Source organism: Hippopotamus amphibius, chromosome 13 (genome assembly GCF_030028045.1).
Source record: "Hippopotamus amphibius kiboko isolate mHipAmp2 chromosome 13, mHipAmp2.hap2, whole genome shotgun sequence".
NCBI classification, from domain to species: Eukaryota; Metazoa; Chordata; class Mammalia; order Artiodactyla; family Hippopotamidae; genus Hippopotamus; species Hippopotamus amphibius.
The window spans coordinates 92,592,033-92,610,892 of NC_080198.1; the positions used below are offsets into that span (position 1 = coordinate 92,592,033).

The following is an 18,860-nucleotide window of genomic DNA, read 5'->3' on the forward strand; positions in this document are numbered from 1 at the left end:
CAAAGAGCTTTCGTCCTTAAGCAAACATGGAATATTTATAAAACTTGATCTCAAACTGGCCACAGAGTAATCTTAATGTGTCCCCAAAGGAGAAGTTCATGGATTACTTTTTCTTTACACAACAAAATAAAACTGGCAGTGAGTGATAAGAACAAAGTCACATCTGCTTGGGAACTGAAAATGTTATTCTAATCAATGGTTCAGAATATGGAATCAAAATAACAAATTATTTAGGAAAATAACATTGAGAAAGTGGCATACTAAAATTTTGGGAATGTTGGCAAATCTATGTTCAAGGAAAAAAATGCATGAATAATTGTGACAAAGCAGAAATTAGTAAAACTGGAAAGCAATAAAATGGATAACAGAGTTTAGTTTTTCAAATAACAAAATTAGAGGCAACCATTTGGACATGTTATATAAGAAGAGAGAGAGCAGGGAATTCCCTGGTGGTCTAATGGTTAGGATTCAGCGCTTTCACTGCCATGGCCCGGATTCAATCCCTAGTTGTGGAACTGAGATCCCACAAACACTGCGGCACAGCCAAAAATAAAAATAAAAAGAGAGAGAGATAGAGAAAGCAAAATCAAAGTCAAGAGAGAAGATATAAAGAATAGATGTGAGGACATTAAAACATATAGTCATATGTATATTTGTATACATATTTGAATGTTTCAATGAAATGAGTGATTTTATTGAAAAGGCAGCAATTTTGAAAAATGACTCAAAAGAAAATGGATTAGATTGTTAATTAAAGAAGAAACTGATAAACTATCCTCCAAGAATTGTTTCCTGAAAAGACTAGGTTGAGATGGTTTTACTAGGAGGTCTTTTGATACTTTAATTACTAACTAATGTTATATAATATCATCTAGAATGAGTAAAAGATGAAAAGAGATAAAAATATAGATTAAGCATTAAAAACTCTAGACAAATCTCATCTCTGGATATATGTATATATATCTAAACAAGATACTAATGGATCAAATTTAACAACATATAAAAAGAATATTCCACAGTGACCAATAAAGATATATCCCAGGGATGTGAGGATGGTATAATACAACGCATTCTAATAATATAACATATCCACTAATTGATTGTCAGGTAACAAAAAAGCATCAGTAGCCTAATGAAAACTAGAAGATAATTTCCACATTGCTGATATAAATACTAAAATAAGATACATACTTTCTTACCAAGATAAATAATAATCCCTCTTAAATGGATAAGAATGAACATACTTAAATTAATAATGAAACACAATAGATGTTCCCAATAAATCAGGAAAGAACAAAGATGCCCACTGCAGGCAACCCTGTTAACACATCCTGGCCAATGCAATAAGACACCAATGTCAGTAAAAAGAAAGAAGAGCATAACCATTAGAAAGGAGGGGACAGAGTTATCAGTCTTTACAGACACGATCAGTAATCATTCATTTGAATTGTCTAGAGAAGCAAACAGACAGACAAAAACTCTAAAAAAGCAAAAGAGAGTTCCAGATTGACATCTATAATCAGTAGCTTTCCCATAATTTGTTGACAACCAAAAACATAATGGAAAACATTTTCAGTAGCAGCAGCAAGATAGAAAATAACTATAATTAATAAGAAAATTAGTTCCTATTATGGCCGCATTAAAAACGGCTGAGTGATACCAAAGGAACTCTAGATGAAGAGGGAGGCATGATATGTTTCTCAATGGAAATAATGAATTATGAAAAACAATCTCAACTGGGTTCAAACTAATGACTCCGTTCACTACAATTTCAATCAAAACTTCAATGACTTTTCTCTGTTGAAAACTGAGGAAGTAGTTTTAAAATTTCTCATGGGAGAGTATGCAAGGGGATGTTTCCAGCATTGTTTTGAAAATGAACACTAGTGAGGAAGTAGTAAACAGACAATAAAGTTACAATGATGAAAACAATGAAATATGGGCACTGGAATAGAAATATAAAAGGAACAAAGTGGGATAGCCCAGAAGCAGAAACTCACGTGTATTTTGAATATAATGTGTGGTAAGGAAACCTCAAAAATCAATAGGGAAAGGGTTGTTTGGATTAAAGAGTAGTTTAGGAAAAAAGTGGTAAGAGAAGCAGGAAAAAGATAAATTTAAATGCTTTACACTACATTCTACAATAATGCAAAAGATTTTAAGAATTAAATGTAAAAACTGCTACCACAGACAACCCACAAATAAATACAGATGAAGATTCATTGTATTCCTAAAAGAAGAAGAAATTTCTAAGCTAAAAACCAGTGGAAGAAATCTCAAAGGAAAAGAAAGACTCTGTTACATAAAATTTTGTTTTTTTATAATCCATACATTGAAAATACAAAGGAAATTAAATGTAAAAAAAAAAAAAAAACCAAGCCATAAAAATATTTGCCACAAATATATCAAAGGGTTCATAGTCTTAAAAACAAAAGAGGTTGTAAAAATTACTAAGAGAGTTATTTATTAACATCCCAATAGACACGTAAACAAAATCCATGAATAGATCATTTACAGAATGCGTGCTTGAAAATTAACTTAGTGTGGCAGGCTCAGTAATGGCCTCCTCAAAGACACCCACTTTCTAATCCCTGGAACCTGTAATATCAAATTATGTGGCCAAAAAAAAAAAAATTGTAGTTAAAGCTCTCCCGATGGGAAGATTCTCCTGCATTATCTGGACGGGCCCTAAATGCACGCACAGGTGTTCTTAGAAGAGGAAGGTGTGGACTAAGAATGTTGCCTGCCATTCTAGTAAACAAAGGATGCTGTAGCCATCTGAGATTGCAGCCACCCCTACAGTGAGCCCTGAGGGAACTCAGGAGGGAAGCAAGGACTGCCCACGTCTAGCAGTCATCAAGACTGCAGCCACCCCCAGCGGTGCACCCTGAAGAAACTCAGGATGAGAAAACACAGGATACTGGCCCCAGATAGCTGAGGTGCACATCAAAGGAATGATTTCAGTGAGCCCAGACTCTTGCGTCTTCCCATACCCGGAAAAATGCTAAATTCCTTAACTTGAGATGTCTGGTTGTCTTTAATTAACAATAATCTTTGTCATTACTACCTGCCCTTGGTTGTAAAAACTCCTATGTATTCCAACTCCCCCCTCGCCTCTGAGGAGCAGTTTTCTCAGAGTTATTTGAGATGCTGTCTCCTGGGCTTGAAGTCCTAAGAATGTCCGCTAAGTACAGCATAACTCTCAACTTTTAGGTTGCGCTTTTTTTTTTTTCAGTTGACACAGGCAGAGGTAAAGTTGACCACAGAAAGGAGAGGAGGAGGCAATGTGACCACAGAGGCAGAGATTGGAGCAAGGTGTCCACAAGCCAAGGAATGCCAGCAGCTGCAGGAGCAGGAAGAGGCCAGGAACAGAATTCTCCTCCTCAGAAGGGCACAGTCCTCCTGACCCCTTGATTTCATCCCAGTGAAACTAGTTTTGAACTTCTGGCATCCAGGAATATGAAAGAATAAATTTCTCTCTCTGCTGTGGTGACGTGTTACAGCACCGACAGGAAACTAACCCACTTGTGAAGTATCCAGCCTTGCTAATACGCAAAGAAACACAAAATAACATTCTAAGGCAATACTATTGATGCATTATTTTTGCCTATTAAATACCAAAGAGTTGTTTAAATGCTTACAGATGACAAAGGCATAGTGACACAGTATGTTCTCGTGTGCTGCTGGTGCGGAAGCAAATTGAGGCAGCCTCTGGAGAAAGATTTGATGTGCATGAAAACCTCAAATACATTTATATTCTTTGACCTATTGTTTTCATTTCTAGGATGCTAAACTACTCAGAGCTTTGAATAATGATTTATGCAAAAGATTGTTCATCCTGAGTTATAAATTCACTGTTTCAATAATAAACACAATCCAAATGTCCAGCAAATAAAGGAATAATGAAACAAGTTATGGTAACTCACAAAATAGAATAGTGTACAATTATTAAAATTACTGTGGCAAATGATTTTAATGGCTTGCTCACAACATCGTTGCAAAATAATCAGCACACAAAAGTTATAAATGTAATGAACCAAATCTTGTGTTTGTGTGTCTGTGTGTGCGTACATTTATATGATTAAAAAATAATGGAAAAAAGCTTTTAAAACTGTTAAGGTGTTTGTCTAGAAATGGTGAGATATGGACATTTCAATGTTTTTGTTTACCAATTTCTTCCATATTGTATACAATGGATCTTGACCCAACATAATCATAAAAATCAAACGGGGACTTCCCTAGAGGTCTAGTGGTTAAGACTCCATGCTTCCAGAGCAGGGGGTACGGGTTCAATTCTTGGTCAGGGTACTAAGATCCCACAGGCCTCATGGCATGGCCAAAAAAAAAAAAAAAAATCAAACAAGTTAGCAGAAAGGAGTTAAGAGCTTTATGAAAGATATTTGTTTCAACATTGGTCATGTTAGTGAAAATCCAGGAACAGCAAGGACATTCAATAGTGGGCAGTGGTTACAGAGTACCTTTGTGATGGAATATGATGTAACACTGAAAATGTATCTACCCTATTTTAAAAATGTGTTTATAAAGAACCTAGTGATATAGAGAAATGACTTTGATAGAGTGCTGATTTTTTAAAAGCAAATCACAAAGCTAAGCACAGTATTATCTCTATTGCATAACAGATGTATAGAAATGGAGAGAGTAACATACCAAAATACTCAAAGTGTCTGCCTTTCTTAACATGGCAGAATTTCAAGTGCTTTTACTTCCTTTTCATATTTCCCGAGTGTACCAAACAGGGCACTGAATATTTGTACAAAGGAACAAGCTGGACATACATTGTGTGTGATGCACTGATGAACTCTGAGCTCCTAATTCTTTCTTGGCCTGATCCTTATCCAGAACGGATGCTCTCCCAGGCAAACAAAACCATTTACTTATGGCCTCCAGCTGTTCCCAAGTCTTCTCACACTTCTGCCTACAGTTTTGATCTCAGTTCCTTTCTCTTAGTCATTGTAGGAGAAGTAGCTAATTAACGTGTTTTTTGAAATATCCTTTGAAAATACATAATGTCACATAAATGTTCCACCCCATAGTGTTTTACATTGTGTCTTTGATTAAATTCAAGGCACCGGCATTAATTCCCTCTCCTGCCTTCTGGCATCTGTTCTAAAAGCCTTCTTGCTACTTCCTCCAGCCTCTGCATTTCAAAGCAATTGCCTGCATGGAAGCACAGCTTTTCTCTCTTCAATTTTTTTTTTTAGAAGCTCAGTTGTCTCTGTCTTTGAAGGTAAATGAGATATGATTAAAATAGAGAAAATGAAATGCTGACACTTGGTGAAGTAACTGTGGATCTCACTTGGCTGGAGTATCACAAATCCCCAAAGAGATGAAAGAAAATTTCCCATCTAACATTCTTTCCTGGACCAGAGGCCCCAAATCCAACTTCCCTGAGCATGAATTTGAAAAAAGAAGACATTCCCTGAGTTACTCACACATCCTCATAGCCAAGTCCAAGACTATCTAAAATAAATCCAATCTGATGGGAAAAGATAAGCTACGGGGACCAATGGCGCAGTTTCTCAGTGGACTTGGGGTCAGGATGTGGGCACAGGTGCTGTGCCCCTTGGCCAGTGTCATGCTTATGAGCCTGGTTGCTGCCAGGAGAGAGGACCCTGCCCGAGAATCCAGGTACCGAGGTTCTTGAACATCAGCTCTGCCTTCAAGTTACTCTGTGACTTGGGTAATTCATTTCAGTGAGCTCCTCATCTCATCCCTGCAAAGCTGCTTCTCCGCCAGGACTCCCTGTCTTAGCATCTGCTACTGCCATGCTACCTGGCTGGTGTGTCAGGCACCAGGAGTCATCCTGGACTCCTCCTCCCTCAGGCACCGCATCCCATCACTCACTAAGCCATCTCATCCACCCACCCCGCGCCCATGGCCGTCACTCTAATCCAAGCTCCCAGCATCTCTACCCTGGACCAGTGGAATCTCCCCAGGCTTTGTTGAGATCCAATCCTTTCTCTGCCCTGTGGCCCAAGAGTCTTTTTTAAAAGTGCTCACCTTATTCTATCATTGCCTTACTTCAACCTGTCAAGGATTTCTCATTGCTCTTGGAAAAAGATAAACCTCCACAGGCATGCATGGTCCCCATCAAAGTGTGTGCAAAGTGGCCCGCAGGCTGGACCCAACCCACAGATGGGAGGTTGTTTGTTCAAAGGCCAACGGGTTTCCAGTATTTAAAAATCAAGAAATGTGCCATAAACATCTGGATTTCTAACTTCTCTTGAAAACTGGAAAATCACCTAGCATTGAGTATCTGACACAGGAACATTCAATAGTAGCAGCCAGCCTCATTGGACAGGGCATGTGCTCCCAGCTGCCGCAGTCTCCACCAAGCCCCTCATCTTGCCCACCCTGCACTGTACTCACAACAATCGTGTGGCCCTCCTGCCCTTACCTTTCCAGTGGCACCTTCCTCTCCCTCTTGGTGCTCTAGTCCCCCTGGGGTTTCTGCCTCTGAACAAATGCCAGGGCCTTCACTTATACTCTTCCCTTCACCTGCAACACACTTCCCACTCTGCCTCTCTCTCTTATACAACCAGCCCTGGCCCGGAAAATCCGATCCATCCTCATGGCATGAGTTTAAATTTCATTTCTGCCAGAAAACTATCCTTTTTTAAAAAAATTTTATTTATTGGCTGTGTTGGGTCTTCGTTGCTGCACATGGGCTTTCTCTAGTTGTGGAGAGCAGGGGCTACTCTTTGTTAAGATGCTCAGGCTTCTCGTTGTAGTAGCTTCTCTTGTTGCAGAGCGTGGGCTCTAGGTGCATGGGCTTCAGTAGTTGCAGCACGTGGGCTCAGTAGTTGTGGCTTGTGGGCTTAGTTGCTCCACAGCATGTGGTATCTTCCTGGGGCAGGGATCCAACCCGTGTCCCCTGCATTGGCAGGCAGATTCTCAACCACTGTGCCACCAGGGAAGTCCCAGGCTCTCTTGTAGGATCCAGGGAGCATCTGTCCTGTGCCTTTCTGCCGCCCAGGGGCATCCAGGGCTCACAGAGGTGGGGTGACCTGCCCAAGGTCACACAGTCCATGTAGACTGTGAGCAAGATAAAGGTGCAGACTGTACTTTGCTAAGGTTCACGATCAAAGGTGCAGCTCCACATTCAACTCCGTGATCAGCAAATGTGCTGATTGCATGAATGGATGCATGAAGGAAGAGAGAATCAGAGGCTTAAGAAAGACCTGAGACCTGCTATGGACTGACTGTGTCCCTCCCCCCACCCCCAATCCATATGTTGAAATCATAACGCCCAAGGTTATAGTATTAGGAAGTGGGGCCTTTGGGAGGTGATTAGGTCATGAAGATGGAGCCCTCATGAATGGGATTCATGCCCTTAGAGGAAGAGACACAGGAGAGATCAACTTTCTCTCCCTGATGTGAGGTCACAGTGAGAAGGTGACTATGTACAAGGCAGAAAGAGGGATCTCGCCAGAACCTGACCATGAGGGCACCTTGATCTTGGACTTCCAGCCTCTAGAACTGTGAGAAATAAATTTCTGTTGTTTATAAGTCACAAGTCTATGGTATTTGTTATAGTATCTCCCAAAGGACTAAGATAGGACCCAAGTAGCAAAAGGAACCTGATATTGATTTACAAAAGAGAACTTGATTGATTGAGGAGAAATTGAAAAGTATCTCAAAAGAAAAGAGTTTAGACCATTGAGGCGGATATTTATTTACTTTTTACCCCTGGAGCACAGTTCTATTCATTGATTTTAAAATATTTTTTTATGTTAAAAGAGCCGAGGCTGTAATTGTTATATTGTTTTATTGTCACACAGAAAATGTTTACTTTCAGAATTTTAAAATATCTTTAAAAACAAAATGCAAAAGAGTCTCTTTAATATGGAAGTGACCTCACTTTGGTAAGAAAACTGTTTCCAACAAGCATGAATGATAGAAACTGTCATGCGTGTGACAACCAAAAATGTAAGCGTGAGTTGTTTTGGGTTTTGCAAAAGAAAACAAAACGGTAGCTATAATGATCCAAAGGGGTAAATAATAAAAGCTCAGAAACTGATGTCTCTGAGGTGACCTGGATTAACTGCAATATAAAAAGTCATACACAATGCTATGGAATTATATGTTAAAATGGTTAAAATGGTAAGCCCCATGTTATGTACATTTTACCACAATAAAAACAGCAAAAAAAATTTTAAAAAGAAGTTTTTTAAGTGATAAATGCCAACAAGTTCCCATTATCCTATCATCATGCAGCTACCATGCTTGATTCCTCAGCTTTCAAAACCTTTGCTGATTGATGCAGGAGCCAGCCCTAAGGTTAGTAAGACAGGCAGGTGGCACAAAGAATGGGACCTGTCTTCTAACCTAAGCGCTCACTGTGCTATTAGGGGTTTATAATAAGAAATATAGGACTTCCCTGGTGGTGCAGTGGTTAAGAATCTTCCTGCCAATGCAGGGGACATGGGTTCGATCCCTGATCTGGGAAGATTCCACATGCTGTGGAGCAATTAAGCCCCGGTGCCACAACTACGGAGCCTGTGCTCTAGAGCCTGAGAGCCACAACTGCTGAGTCCATGCCACAACTACTGAGTCTGCGTGCCTAGAGCCCGTGCTCTACAACAAGAGAAGCCACCACACTGAGAAGCCTGAGCACGACAATGAAGAGTAGCCCCTGCTCAATTCAACTAGAGAAAGCCCACGCACAACAACGAAGACCCAACACAGCCAAAAAATATATATATATATTTAGATCTATGTAGATATATATATATTTGGTCCTTGTCCTGGTTCTGGCACAGAGCTCCTCTTAAAACCCTTGGAATTTCCTAAGTGATAAGAGGAATAAGGATGTCTTGGTATTCATAACAAACCACTTTCAACCACACCTGGGTTTATGTCAATGAGGTGACTTTTGGACCACATGAAAGGATGGGGACTGGTTGCCAGGTGAATCAACCAATTGATTAGAGGGTTGAAACTTTTGGTCCTATCCACCCTCCACCCCTGACATCTGGGGAGGGGAGAGGGGCTGGAGATTGAGTTCAGTTGCCAATGGCCAATGTTTAATCAATCATGCCTGTGTAACGAAGCCTCCATTAAAACCTAAAAGGATGGGGCTTGGAGAGCTTCCCGGTTGGCGAGCACATTTTAAAGCATGGAAGCCTTGCACCCTTTCCCCACACCTCGCCCTATGTAGCTCTTCCATTTGGCCGTTTTGAGTTGCATCCCTTTACAGTCAACTGGTTTCCTGAGTTCTGTGAGCCACTCTTGCAAATTAATTGAACTCAAGGAGGGGTCCTGGGAGCCTCTAATTTATAGCCCTAGGTCAGAAGCACAGGCAACAACCTGGACTTGAGATTAGCATCTGAAGCGGGGACCATCTTATGGGACTGAGCCCTTAACCTATAGCATCTGACACTATGTCTGGGTGGATAGTGTCAGAATTGAGTTGAATTGTAGGACACCCAGCTGGTGTCGGGCAATTGCTTGACATGGGAAAAGAACCCACAGGATGGGACTGGAGCCAGAGTGATTGTCACATTCCCAGACAACACAGAGGGTCCGATCCTTGGTTGTATAGGACACACCCCACATGTGGGTCTTAAAGTGAGCAGACCGGGATTCTGATTTCAGCTCCAACATTTTTTTTCACTAGTTAGTTCTCTCCCTCACATCTCTCAGCTCCTGTTTCCATGCCTGTAGATACGAGCTGTTCACAAAGCAGCTGTGCGGGTATGAGTGGCGTTAAAAATATGCTTCACGCAAGCACCATTGATGGGAGCATTTGTCATGGTTGTTTCTGTTGCTGGCCTCCTGCTGGGCTGCAGCCCACAGGGTGGGGGTCGGTCAGCTGTGCTCTGTTCAAATGCCCAGAAGTGGTGGGCATTTGACATTCGACCTTTAGTCATGCTTTAATCTTCTCCCTCCCTCCCTCCCTCCTGGTCCTCTTGTGTAAGTGGGAAGGGGATGCCTCTGTATCCCTGGGAGGCATCCTCACCATTTTTCCCTCATCCTTGCTGGACACTTAGGCAGCAAAATCCATGGATGCAATCTTCCCCTCCTCTCTCTCCCCTGGGCCTTTGCCTCAGTTCCTGCCTCATCCTTCCCTCACCATATGCACCAATAGCAAGTCTCTGTCAGGTTCCTCTCCTCCCTTCCCACCCCTCCCGCTCCTGACCACACCTCCCCCCCACCTCCCCAGAGCCACCTTCTAACTCAAATCTGGCCACGTCACTCCCCTGCTCTAGTGTCACCCAGGGCTCCCTACTCCCAAGGAAGTCTACCACAGCTCAGTGAACAGGTGCCTCACCTCTCATGCTTCCCCCACGCGCTTTTCCCTCAGCCCCCAAGCCACTCCCAGGTCTTTTACAGGCCCGTTCCCATCTCAGGGCCTTTTCTTTAGTTATTCCCGATCTCTGCAGGGTCTTCTCTCCAAACCCCCTCATCACCTGCCTAACTGCTGTTCACCCTTCAGGGCTCAATGTAGATGCCACTCCTTCTGGGAGCCTCCCTTGATTACACCCATACCCACCCCAGTGGGGGTGAGGTGTTCTTCCTTGCCAAGGCCACACAGCAAGTACATTGTGGTACTGCCCTCCTGCTTCCAAAACAGAAAGCCAACAACAGAAGATTGTGCAATTACATATTAACGTGGGAAAGAAAGACTCAAGAGTGAGGTAGAACTAAGACAAACATCTCGGAAAGATATCTAACATATATAAATGAAGACAGCACGCAGTGGAACAGTGTATGTGGCATGATTCCATTAAAAGAAAAAACTATGTGTATGTAAGTTTATATGAGCAAAGAAAAAAGCCTAAATGAATGTAACTGAGCTGTTAACAATAGCTTTTGGGTGGGTGGATGCGAAGATTCTGTAAGGTTTGAATTTGTTGTATATTTCTTATTTTCTAAAAAAAAAATCAAACCCAATCAAAGAAACTCAACAATAACTTTTCTCCAATAATAAACAGAAGGCTTGAATGCTCAAGAATTCTAAGACATAGGGACAAGCTCTTGTAGGAAGGGCTCATCTCTGACTACCCTTCATCTGGCAAGGGACACAGGGAGCAGAGATGGTGACATGAAGTGAGAACGAACATGGTTGGCTGGGGAGCCACTCTTACCTTTCCCAGCAGCTCAGGAAGGCCCAGCAGCTGTCCCGTGAACACGCCAATGCAGATGAAGATGGCGGTCACCTGCCCCAGAGCGCCTCGGATCTCCTTGGGCGAGATCTCGTTCAGGTACATGGGGAGTGCGCTGAGGGCGATGCCTATGGAGGAAGCATGGCAGCAATGAGAGAGCTGTCTTCTTCAAGGAAGACTCTGGTCATGGCACCTCCCTCTGTTTTGTGCTTGACACAAATAGTGCTGTAGCCAGAACACCATTCCGAGCACTCTGCACGAATTGCCAACATTTTAACATGCACTTTATCATTTAATCCATAGAGTATGGCTGGGAGGTGGATTTCATAGGAGAGGAAACAGCTGATGGTAGTGATACTGGGGATGATGGTGGTGATGGTGACAGTGGTGGTGACAGTGGTGACAGTGGTGGTGATGGTGGTGATGGTGATGGTGGTGGTGGTGGTGGTGGTGGTGGTGGTGATGGTGGTGGTGTTGATGGTGGTGTTGATGGTGATGGTGGTGGTGATGGTGATGGTGGTGGTGATGGTGGTGGTGGTGGTGATGGTGATGGTGGTGGTGGTGGTGGTGGTGGTGGTGACAGTGGTGTTGATGGTGATGGTGGTGGTGGTGATGGTGGTGGTGATAGTAATCAATGCACATGGTGCGTACCAAGTAGCAGGGATCTTTCTTATCTCTTTACATGTATTAACCTATCTACTTCAAAAAACAACCCTCTGAAGTAAATGTACTATCATTATCCCCATTCTAAATATGAGAAAACTGAGGCATAGAGAGGTCGAGTAACTTTTCCAAATCACCAAGTGACATCCAAAAATGCTCCAAGAGATTATTTGCCCAGTAAGTCAGGTCTCTGATTCTAGAACTTGAACTTTCCCACCAGCTAATGGCACCTCTTTAAGTAAATCATGGAACTCAGTTATGGCAGATACTGTTATAACCATTTTACAGCATTTTATAGGCTAGGTCACCCACAGAGGATCTCATAACCTTTAAATTTATGTGTTTAAGGGCTTATGACTGATATTTCTATTTAAAAGTAATAGCTATAAATGTCTCATAAAATACAATATGCTGAACACATAGAGAGTCTGTTAGTAAAAATATCATGAGGCCTTGTCAGGTTCAAGAAAGTTTTTTTTTCTACCCATTTCTGGGCAGGATTATTCTTAAGACCCTTTATAGACCCATGTCATGTCTACGGATGCACTTATCCCAGGCAGATTCTTGGCTTACTTATTACACTCTGAGTCACACTGCATCCTGGGTCAAATCCTTGCAACTTACAAAGGTTGAGGACTTGGGCTGGGAGAGTTGGCTTCTCTAAGCCTCAGTTTCTCTGTTCACAAGATGGGGATAAGAACTGAGTCTGACTTCATAGGATTGCCATGAGAGTTCACTGAGATTTGCTCTGTGCTTCACTCATCTTAAAGCTGTGCAAATCAGCATTACTAGCACTAACTATTACTGTCTTCTAATTTTTCACCAGATTGTTTCGGCATCAAATTGTTTCGTCATCAACACTTTCTTTTCCTGCCTTGGCCTCCTGATGCCTAGAGGCTAGAGCGCAGTTCCCTACACACTTTAGGCACCAATCAATGTGCTTCAGGTTAAGCTGGATTCTCCCCAGTTCTTAGCATTCAGGGAAGCCCTTCCTAAAAAGAAATAGTGAAGGGAATGTGCTGCCCAGTTTATAAGCTGAGCATTTCATTCATTGCATCTCAGCCCGGGATAACTTTTTCTGGCTCAGCACACAAAGCAAACAAGCTTTGGGTGCAAAGAGATAGGCATTATCTCCAAAGTTGCGACATAAACCAGATGCTATTTAAATTTTTATCCCAAACACACATATTGAGAGCATCTGGCCTCGTGGAAAAATCAAGTGGCCACGGATCAATTTGGCACATTGTTACTTAGAGGGCAGTGGAATAGGGAGAAACGTGCAGGATTCAAGTCCCAGAGCCTCGCTTTCCACACTAGGTGACCTTGATCAAGTTAATTAGCTTCTCGTAGCCTCTGCCTACTCATCTGTGAAAGAAGGGTCATAACTGCTGTCTATTCCTGCAGCAGTGGGAATATATAATAACATGACTGCATATAAAGCACCTGGCTCATGTGTGATCACTTGATGGATGCTTGGGAAACTGTTAGGTCCTCACCCTGACACTCCTCCTACCCTCTTGGGGTAATTATCATCATCTCACAAAAAAAGCTGATAAGGAAATGATGTGGCCGGTAGGAAAGAGGGGGCATGGGTTGTGGTAATGGATGCGGCATACGATTGGCACAGTAAGAACGCCTCCTTCACAGGGTGCCTGCGCAGACTGGATCCCTGGAGAACGTGTAGCAGAGTGCCAGGCACACAGGACGCTGTCGATTAATGGAGACTCTTCTTCCTTGCCCATGGTGAAATTACGTGGTAAAATGAGATGCTGAGGCTAAACCAGTGGTGAGCTGTGAGGCGGTAGCTGGCTGTAGGATGACCAACCTGCCCCAGTTTGCCAGGCACCATCCTGGCTTTACCACTGAAAGTCCTATGTCCTGGGAAGCCTCTGAGATCCAGACAAACAAGATGGTTGGTTATCCTGGGCCCGTGGTCCTGCACCAAACATCCCACACATCGGACTGGCCCCTCTAGACCTACGACCCCATCTCCTGTCATTCTCCCCACCCCAGGTGCCCCAGCTTTATGGTTTCCTGAACACTCCAAGTTCATTCTGATCATGGGATATCAGTCTTTGCTGTTCTGTTTCTCCCAAGTCCTCTGTCCTCACAGCTCCACAGGCTGATGCCTTCCTGTCCTTCCCATCTCAGCTCAGCCTCACTACCTCCCACTCACGGGAACCCATGTGATGCAATGGGTCCTTTGCAGATGTAATCAGATTAAGGTGAGGTCACACTGGATTAGGGTGGGCCCTAAACCCAATGACTGGTGTCCTCATAAGACGATAAGATGCAGGGAGACACAGAGGGAAGAGGGACGTGTGAAGATGGAGGCATAGATTGGGGAGATGCTGCCCCAGGCCAGGGAATGCCAAGGCTTCTTGGCAGCACCTGAAACCAGGAGAGGGAATGAAATAGATTCTCCTTCAGAGCCTCCAGAAGGGTCCAAGCCTGCAGATACCTTGAATTTGGACTTCTGGCCGCCAGAACGCTGAGAGTATAATTTTTGTTGTTTTCAGCCCCTCAGTTGTGGTTCTTGGTGGCAGGAGCCACAGGAAACTGCCCCACCTCTTCATGGAGGCCTTCACCTGTCGAAATCAGTCCCTCCCCAACACTCTTTATCTCTCCATCCTGTCTTACGTTCTTTACGGCGCACTAAGGTGCTTTTTTTAAAAAATAAATTTATGTATTTATTGGCTGCATTGGGTCTTCAGTGCTGCACACGGGCTTTCTCTAGTGGCAGCGAGCAGGAGCTACTCTTCATTGTGGTGTGCGGGTCCCTTATTGTCCTGGCTTCTCTTGTTGTGGAGCACAGGCTCTAGGCACATGGGCTTCGGTAGTTGTGGTGCACGGGCTCTAGATCACAGGCTCAGTAGTTGCAGCACGTGGGCTTAGTTGTTCCACAGCATGTGAGATCTTCCTGGACCAGGGATCAAACCCGTGTCCCCTGCATTGGCAGGCGGATTCTTAACCACTGCACCACAAAGGAAGTCCCCACTTAGTGCTTTTTGAAAGTGCCTTGTTCAGTATTTACAGCGGCCCCTGAATAACATGGGTTTGAACCATGCGGGTCCACTTATACTCAGATTTTTTTTCACTAAATACGTACGACAGTGCCACACGATCCGACGTTGGTTGAATCTGAGGATGTGGAATCAAGTGTACGAAGGGTCGACTGTAAAGTTGCACATGAATCTTCGACTGCACGAAGGGTCTGCGCCGCTAACCCCCGCATTGTTCAGGGGTCACCTGTACGCGTATGTTGTCTGTTTCCCCACTTCCAGCCACAGAGAAGTTCTGTGGGAGGACAGCACCAGACCCAGCGCACGTGCTTGATCGAAGTTTATTGGGTCCACAAGGCGCTTGCACTCTACCGTTAATTATTTAACCAAGGCTGCAGAAAGGGTGAGGTCGGTGGTGTCGCCAGTGGTTAGCAAGCTGGTGCAGTTATAACTGTGGTCTATGGGAACAGGCCTCAAAGGCTAGTCCTACGGGGGCTGCAGACTCCAAGAAGTGAGCAGAGGGTAGAGTACCTCTCATCTAAAACATCAACAACAGTTCCAGTCTACTGAGCACTTTACAACCTCCAGAACCACTTTACAGCCTTCCCCTTCCTCAGGGTATGTAGCCTGATGGAATACGAGGAGCAGTTGGGGGTAGACTCCCTCACGTAGAGCTGGCCTAACTCCCAGATTCCTCTCTGCATCCAATTCTGGAAGTCACATTTTAGCCCATGTGAAGCAGAAGGGCTTGAGGAAAAATATTCTCTAAGGACACTCAAAGATGCTGCAGGAAATACTCTAGGGATAACTGGATATTTGCATTTTTCTATTGGGTAGCAGAAAAATTTGAGCCCAGTCCAAAACTAAGCATTTCACGGAATATAAACTTAACTTTTGAAGATTAAAGTATGACACACATTTTTAAATTGCACAAATAATATGTGTGCAATTTGATGAATCACCACAAAACACACACACCTGTGTGAGCCCTACCCAGGTCAAGCAAGAATCAACTTATAAGACCAACACCCCAGAAAGCCCCCATCCTGTGCTCCCTCAGAATCACTATCCTCCCCTCCTTCCCAAAGATCACCACCAGCCTAACTGTAATCACCAAAGATTACAACATGGAATCAGAGGATGTGTACTTCTCTTATTTCTCACCTCTTTTGCTGATGTTATGTTTGTGAAATGCCTCAATGTTGTGGCATGTAGCTGTAATTTGTCTGTTTTCATTGCTGCGTAGTATTCCAATGTGTAAGTATTCCACAATTTATCCACCCTACTATTTTTTTAAGCTCTTTATTGGAGTATAATTGCTTTACACTGTTGTGCCAGTTTCTGCTGTACAACAAAGTGAATCAGCTGTATTTATACATATAGCCCCATATCTCCTCCCTCCCATGGCTCCTTCCCACCCTCCCTATCCCGCCCTTCTAAGTCATCACCATTCATCGATCTCCTTGTGTTATGCAGCAGCTTCCCACTAGCTATCTATTTTACATTTGGCAGTGTATATATGTCAATGCTACTTTCTCACCTAGAGTCTGTCATACAGAGTGAAGTAAGCCAGAAAGAGAAAAACAAATACTGTATGCTAACACATATATATGGAATCTAAAATAATGGTACTGATGAAACCAGTGACAGGGCAAGAATAAAGATGCTGTTGCAGAGAATAGGCTTGAGGACATGGAGTAGGGGCCGAAGGGGAAGCTGGGACAAAGTGAGAGAGTATCCACCCTACTATTGATGGACAGTTTGGGGTTAACACTAATAGGGACCCTATTTATAATAGCCAAGATATGGAAGCAATCTAAATGTCCATTGACAGATGAGTGGGTAAAGAAGGTATATATATATATATATACACACATATACAAAACATACATATATACAATGGAATACTACTCAGCCATAAAAAAGAATAAAATAATGCCATTTACAGCAACGTGGATGGACCTAGAGACTATCATACTAAGTGAAGTAAGTCAGAAAGACATAGACCAAAACCATATGATATCGCTTACATATGGAATCTAAAATATGACACAAGTGAACTTGTTTATGAAACAGAAAATGACTCACAGACATAAACAACACACTTGTGGTTGCCAAGGAAGGGTTGGAGAGGGATGGATTGGGAGTTTGGGATCAGCAGATGCAAACTCTTAGATGTGTGAATAACTGAATCGCTTTTCTGTACACTGGAAACTAACACAACATTGTAAATCAACTATACTTCAATAAAATACATTTAAAAAATGCTAATAGTGCCCCATAAATATTCTTGTACAAGTCTTTTCATGTATGGAAAGCTGAACGTGCACACATATAGGACTGCAAAATCATTGTTTTGTAATGATATTGTCCTGTAATTTTCCTTTCTTGTAACGTTCTTATTAGGATATACTATCAAGGATACACTCATCTTATAAAATGAGTTGGGAAATGTCCCCTCTGGAAATGATTGTATGGTGTTAGTATTATTCTTTCTTAAAGAAGCCATATGGGCCTTGCATTTCCTTTGTTAAAAGGTTTTAAATTACATGTTCAACTTATTTAATAGAATAGGACTATTCAGAAATTTTATTTTTTCTCAAGTCAGTATTGGTAAGTTGTTTTTTCTTTCTTGGCATTTGTACATTTATCTAAAGTTTTCATATATATTACACAAATGTGTTCATGATACATTCTTATGTTTTTAATGCTTCAGGATCTATCCATTCAACTCCTAATTTTAATTACTGGTATTATTAGTTATCAATTCCTTTTCTCTCTTTTCATAAACAGTCTTGCAAGGGGTTTATCGATTTTATTATTCTTTTCTAGAACTCACTTTGGCTTTGCTGATATTCTCTAAAGACAATCTTTTTCTAATTTCTTTGAGATGGAATATTAGATCACCGATTTTCAGTCTTTCATGTTTTAAACTATATGCATTTGAGATTATAAATTTTACTTTAAACATGGCTTTAGCTGTATCTGACAAAATTCTGATATGCCTTATGTGGTATTTTCATAATCATTTAAAATTTCCACTGTGATTTTTTTGTCCCCTGGCTACTTAGAAGTATGTATCACTTACATCTTAATTTCCAAACATATGAGGATTTTCTACTTACATTTTTGTAATTAGTTTCTAACAATTCTACTGTGGCCAGAGAACATCATCTGATTTCGAGTCTTTGAAATGCGTTGAGACTTGCTTTATGGCTCATGTTATGGTCAATTTTTGTAAATAGCCCATGTTTGCTAAAAAGGAACGTGTCTTTTACAGTCTTGAGGTTTAATGTTCCACATATGTGAATTAGCTCACATTTGTTCATTGTGTTGCTCAGATCTGCATGCTACTGGTGCTTTCGTCCACTGTTCTATCCGTTACTGAGAGATTATTCCTCATTTTAGCTTGGTGAATTTAAAATTTTTGTATTTTGATGCTTTTTATGAAGTGCATAGCAAATTTCAAATTGTTATATTCCTGGTGAGTTGGGAGTTTTATTATTATGGAATGTCTCTCATCTCTAGCAATCCTTCTTGCCTTAAAATCTACTTAATCTATTGTTAGTATTGCTACACCAGCTATATGGGCTTGTGTTGGTATAGTATTTCTATTATTTTACTTTCAACTTTTCCATGGTCTTTTATTATATATTTTATATTTCATTATTATTTTATTATACATAAGATGTGACTTACATAAGCAGCATATAGGTAGGTTTTTGTTTATTTTTATCTTTAATTGGAATACTGAGTCTATTTTACACTTACAGTAATACTGATATACTTGTGTTTAAATATAAAATCTTACCATTTACTGTTCTACATCCCACTGATCTATTTTCTCTTCTCTCTTGACTTCTTTAGGATTAAGTATTTTTCCTATGTAATTTATTTGTTATATATTATTTTTTAACAGTTGCCCTAGATACTATTTTACGTATCTGTCTTATTGACGTCCAGTATAAATTAGTACTTTTAGCATTTCCCAGACAATGCAAGGATTTTAACACTCTTTAACTCCATTTACCGCCTTCCTGATTTATATGCTATCTTAGTTCTCTCT

The 18,860-nt window shown here is 41.8% G+C and overlaps 1 protein-coding gene across 1 annotated transcript in view; it reads right to left on the reverse strand.

The window, feature by feature from the left end:
• SLC2A9 (solute carrier family 2 member 9) overlaps positions 1-18,860 on the reverse strand; it is a 265,853-nt gene that overhangs the window by 149,779 nt on the left and 97,214 nt on the right. The window contains exon 6 of the mRNA XM_057706684.1: positions 11,112-11,257. Coding sequence (XP_057562667.1) covers positions 11,112-11,257 — 146 coding nt within the window. The remainder of the gene's footprint in view (positions 1-11,111; positions 11,258-18,860) is intronic.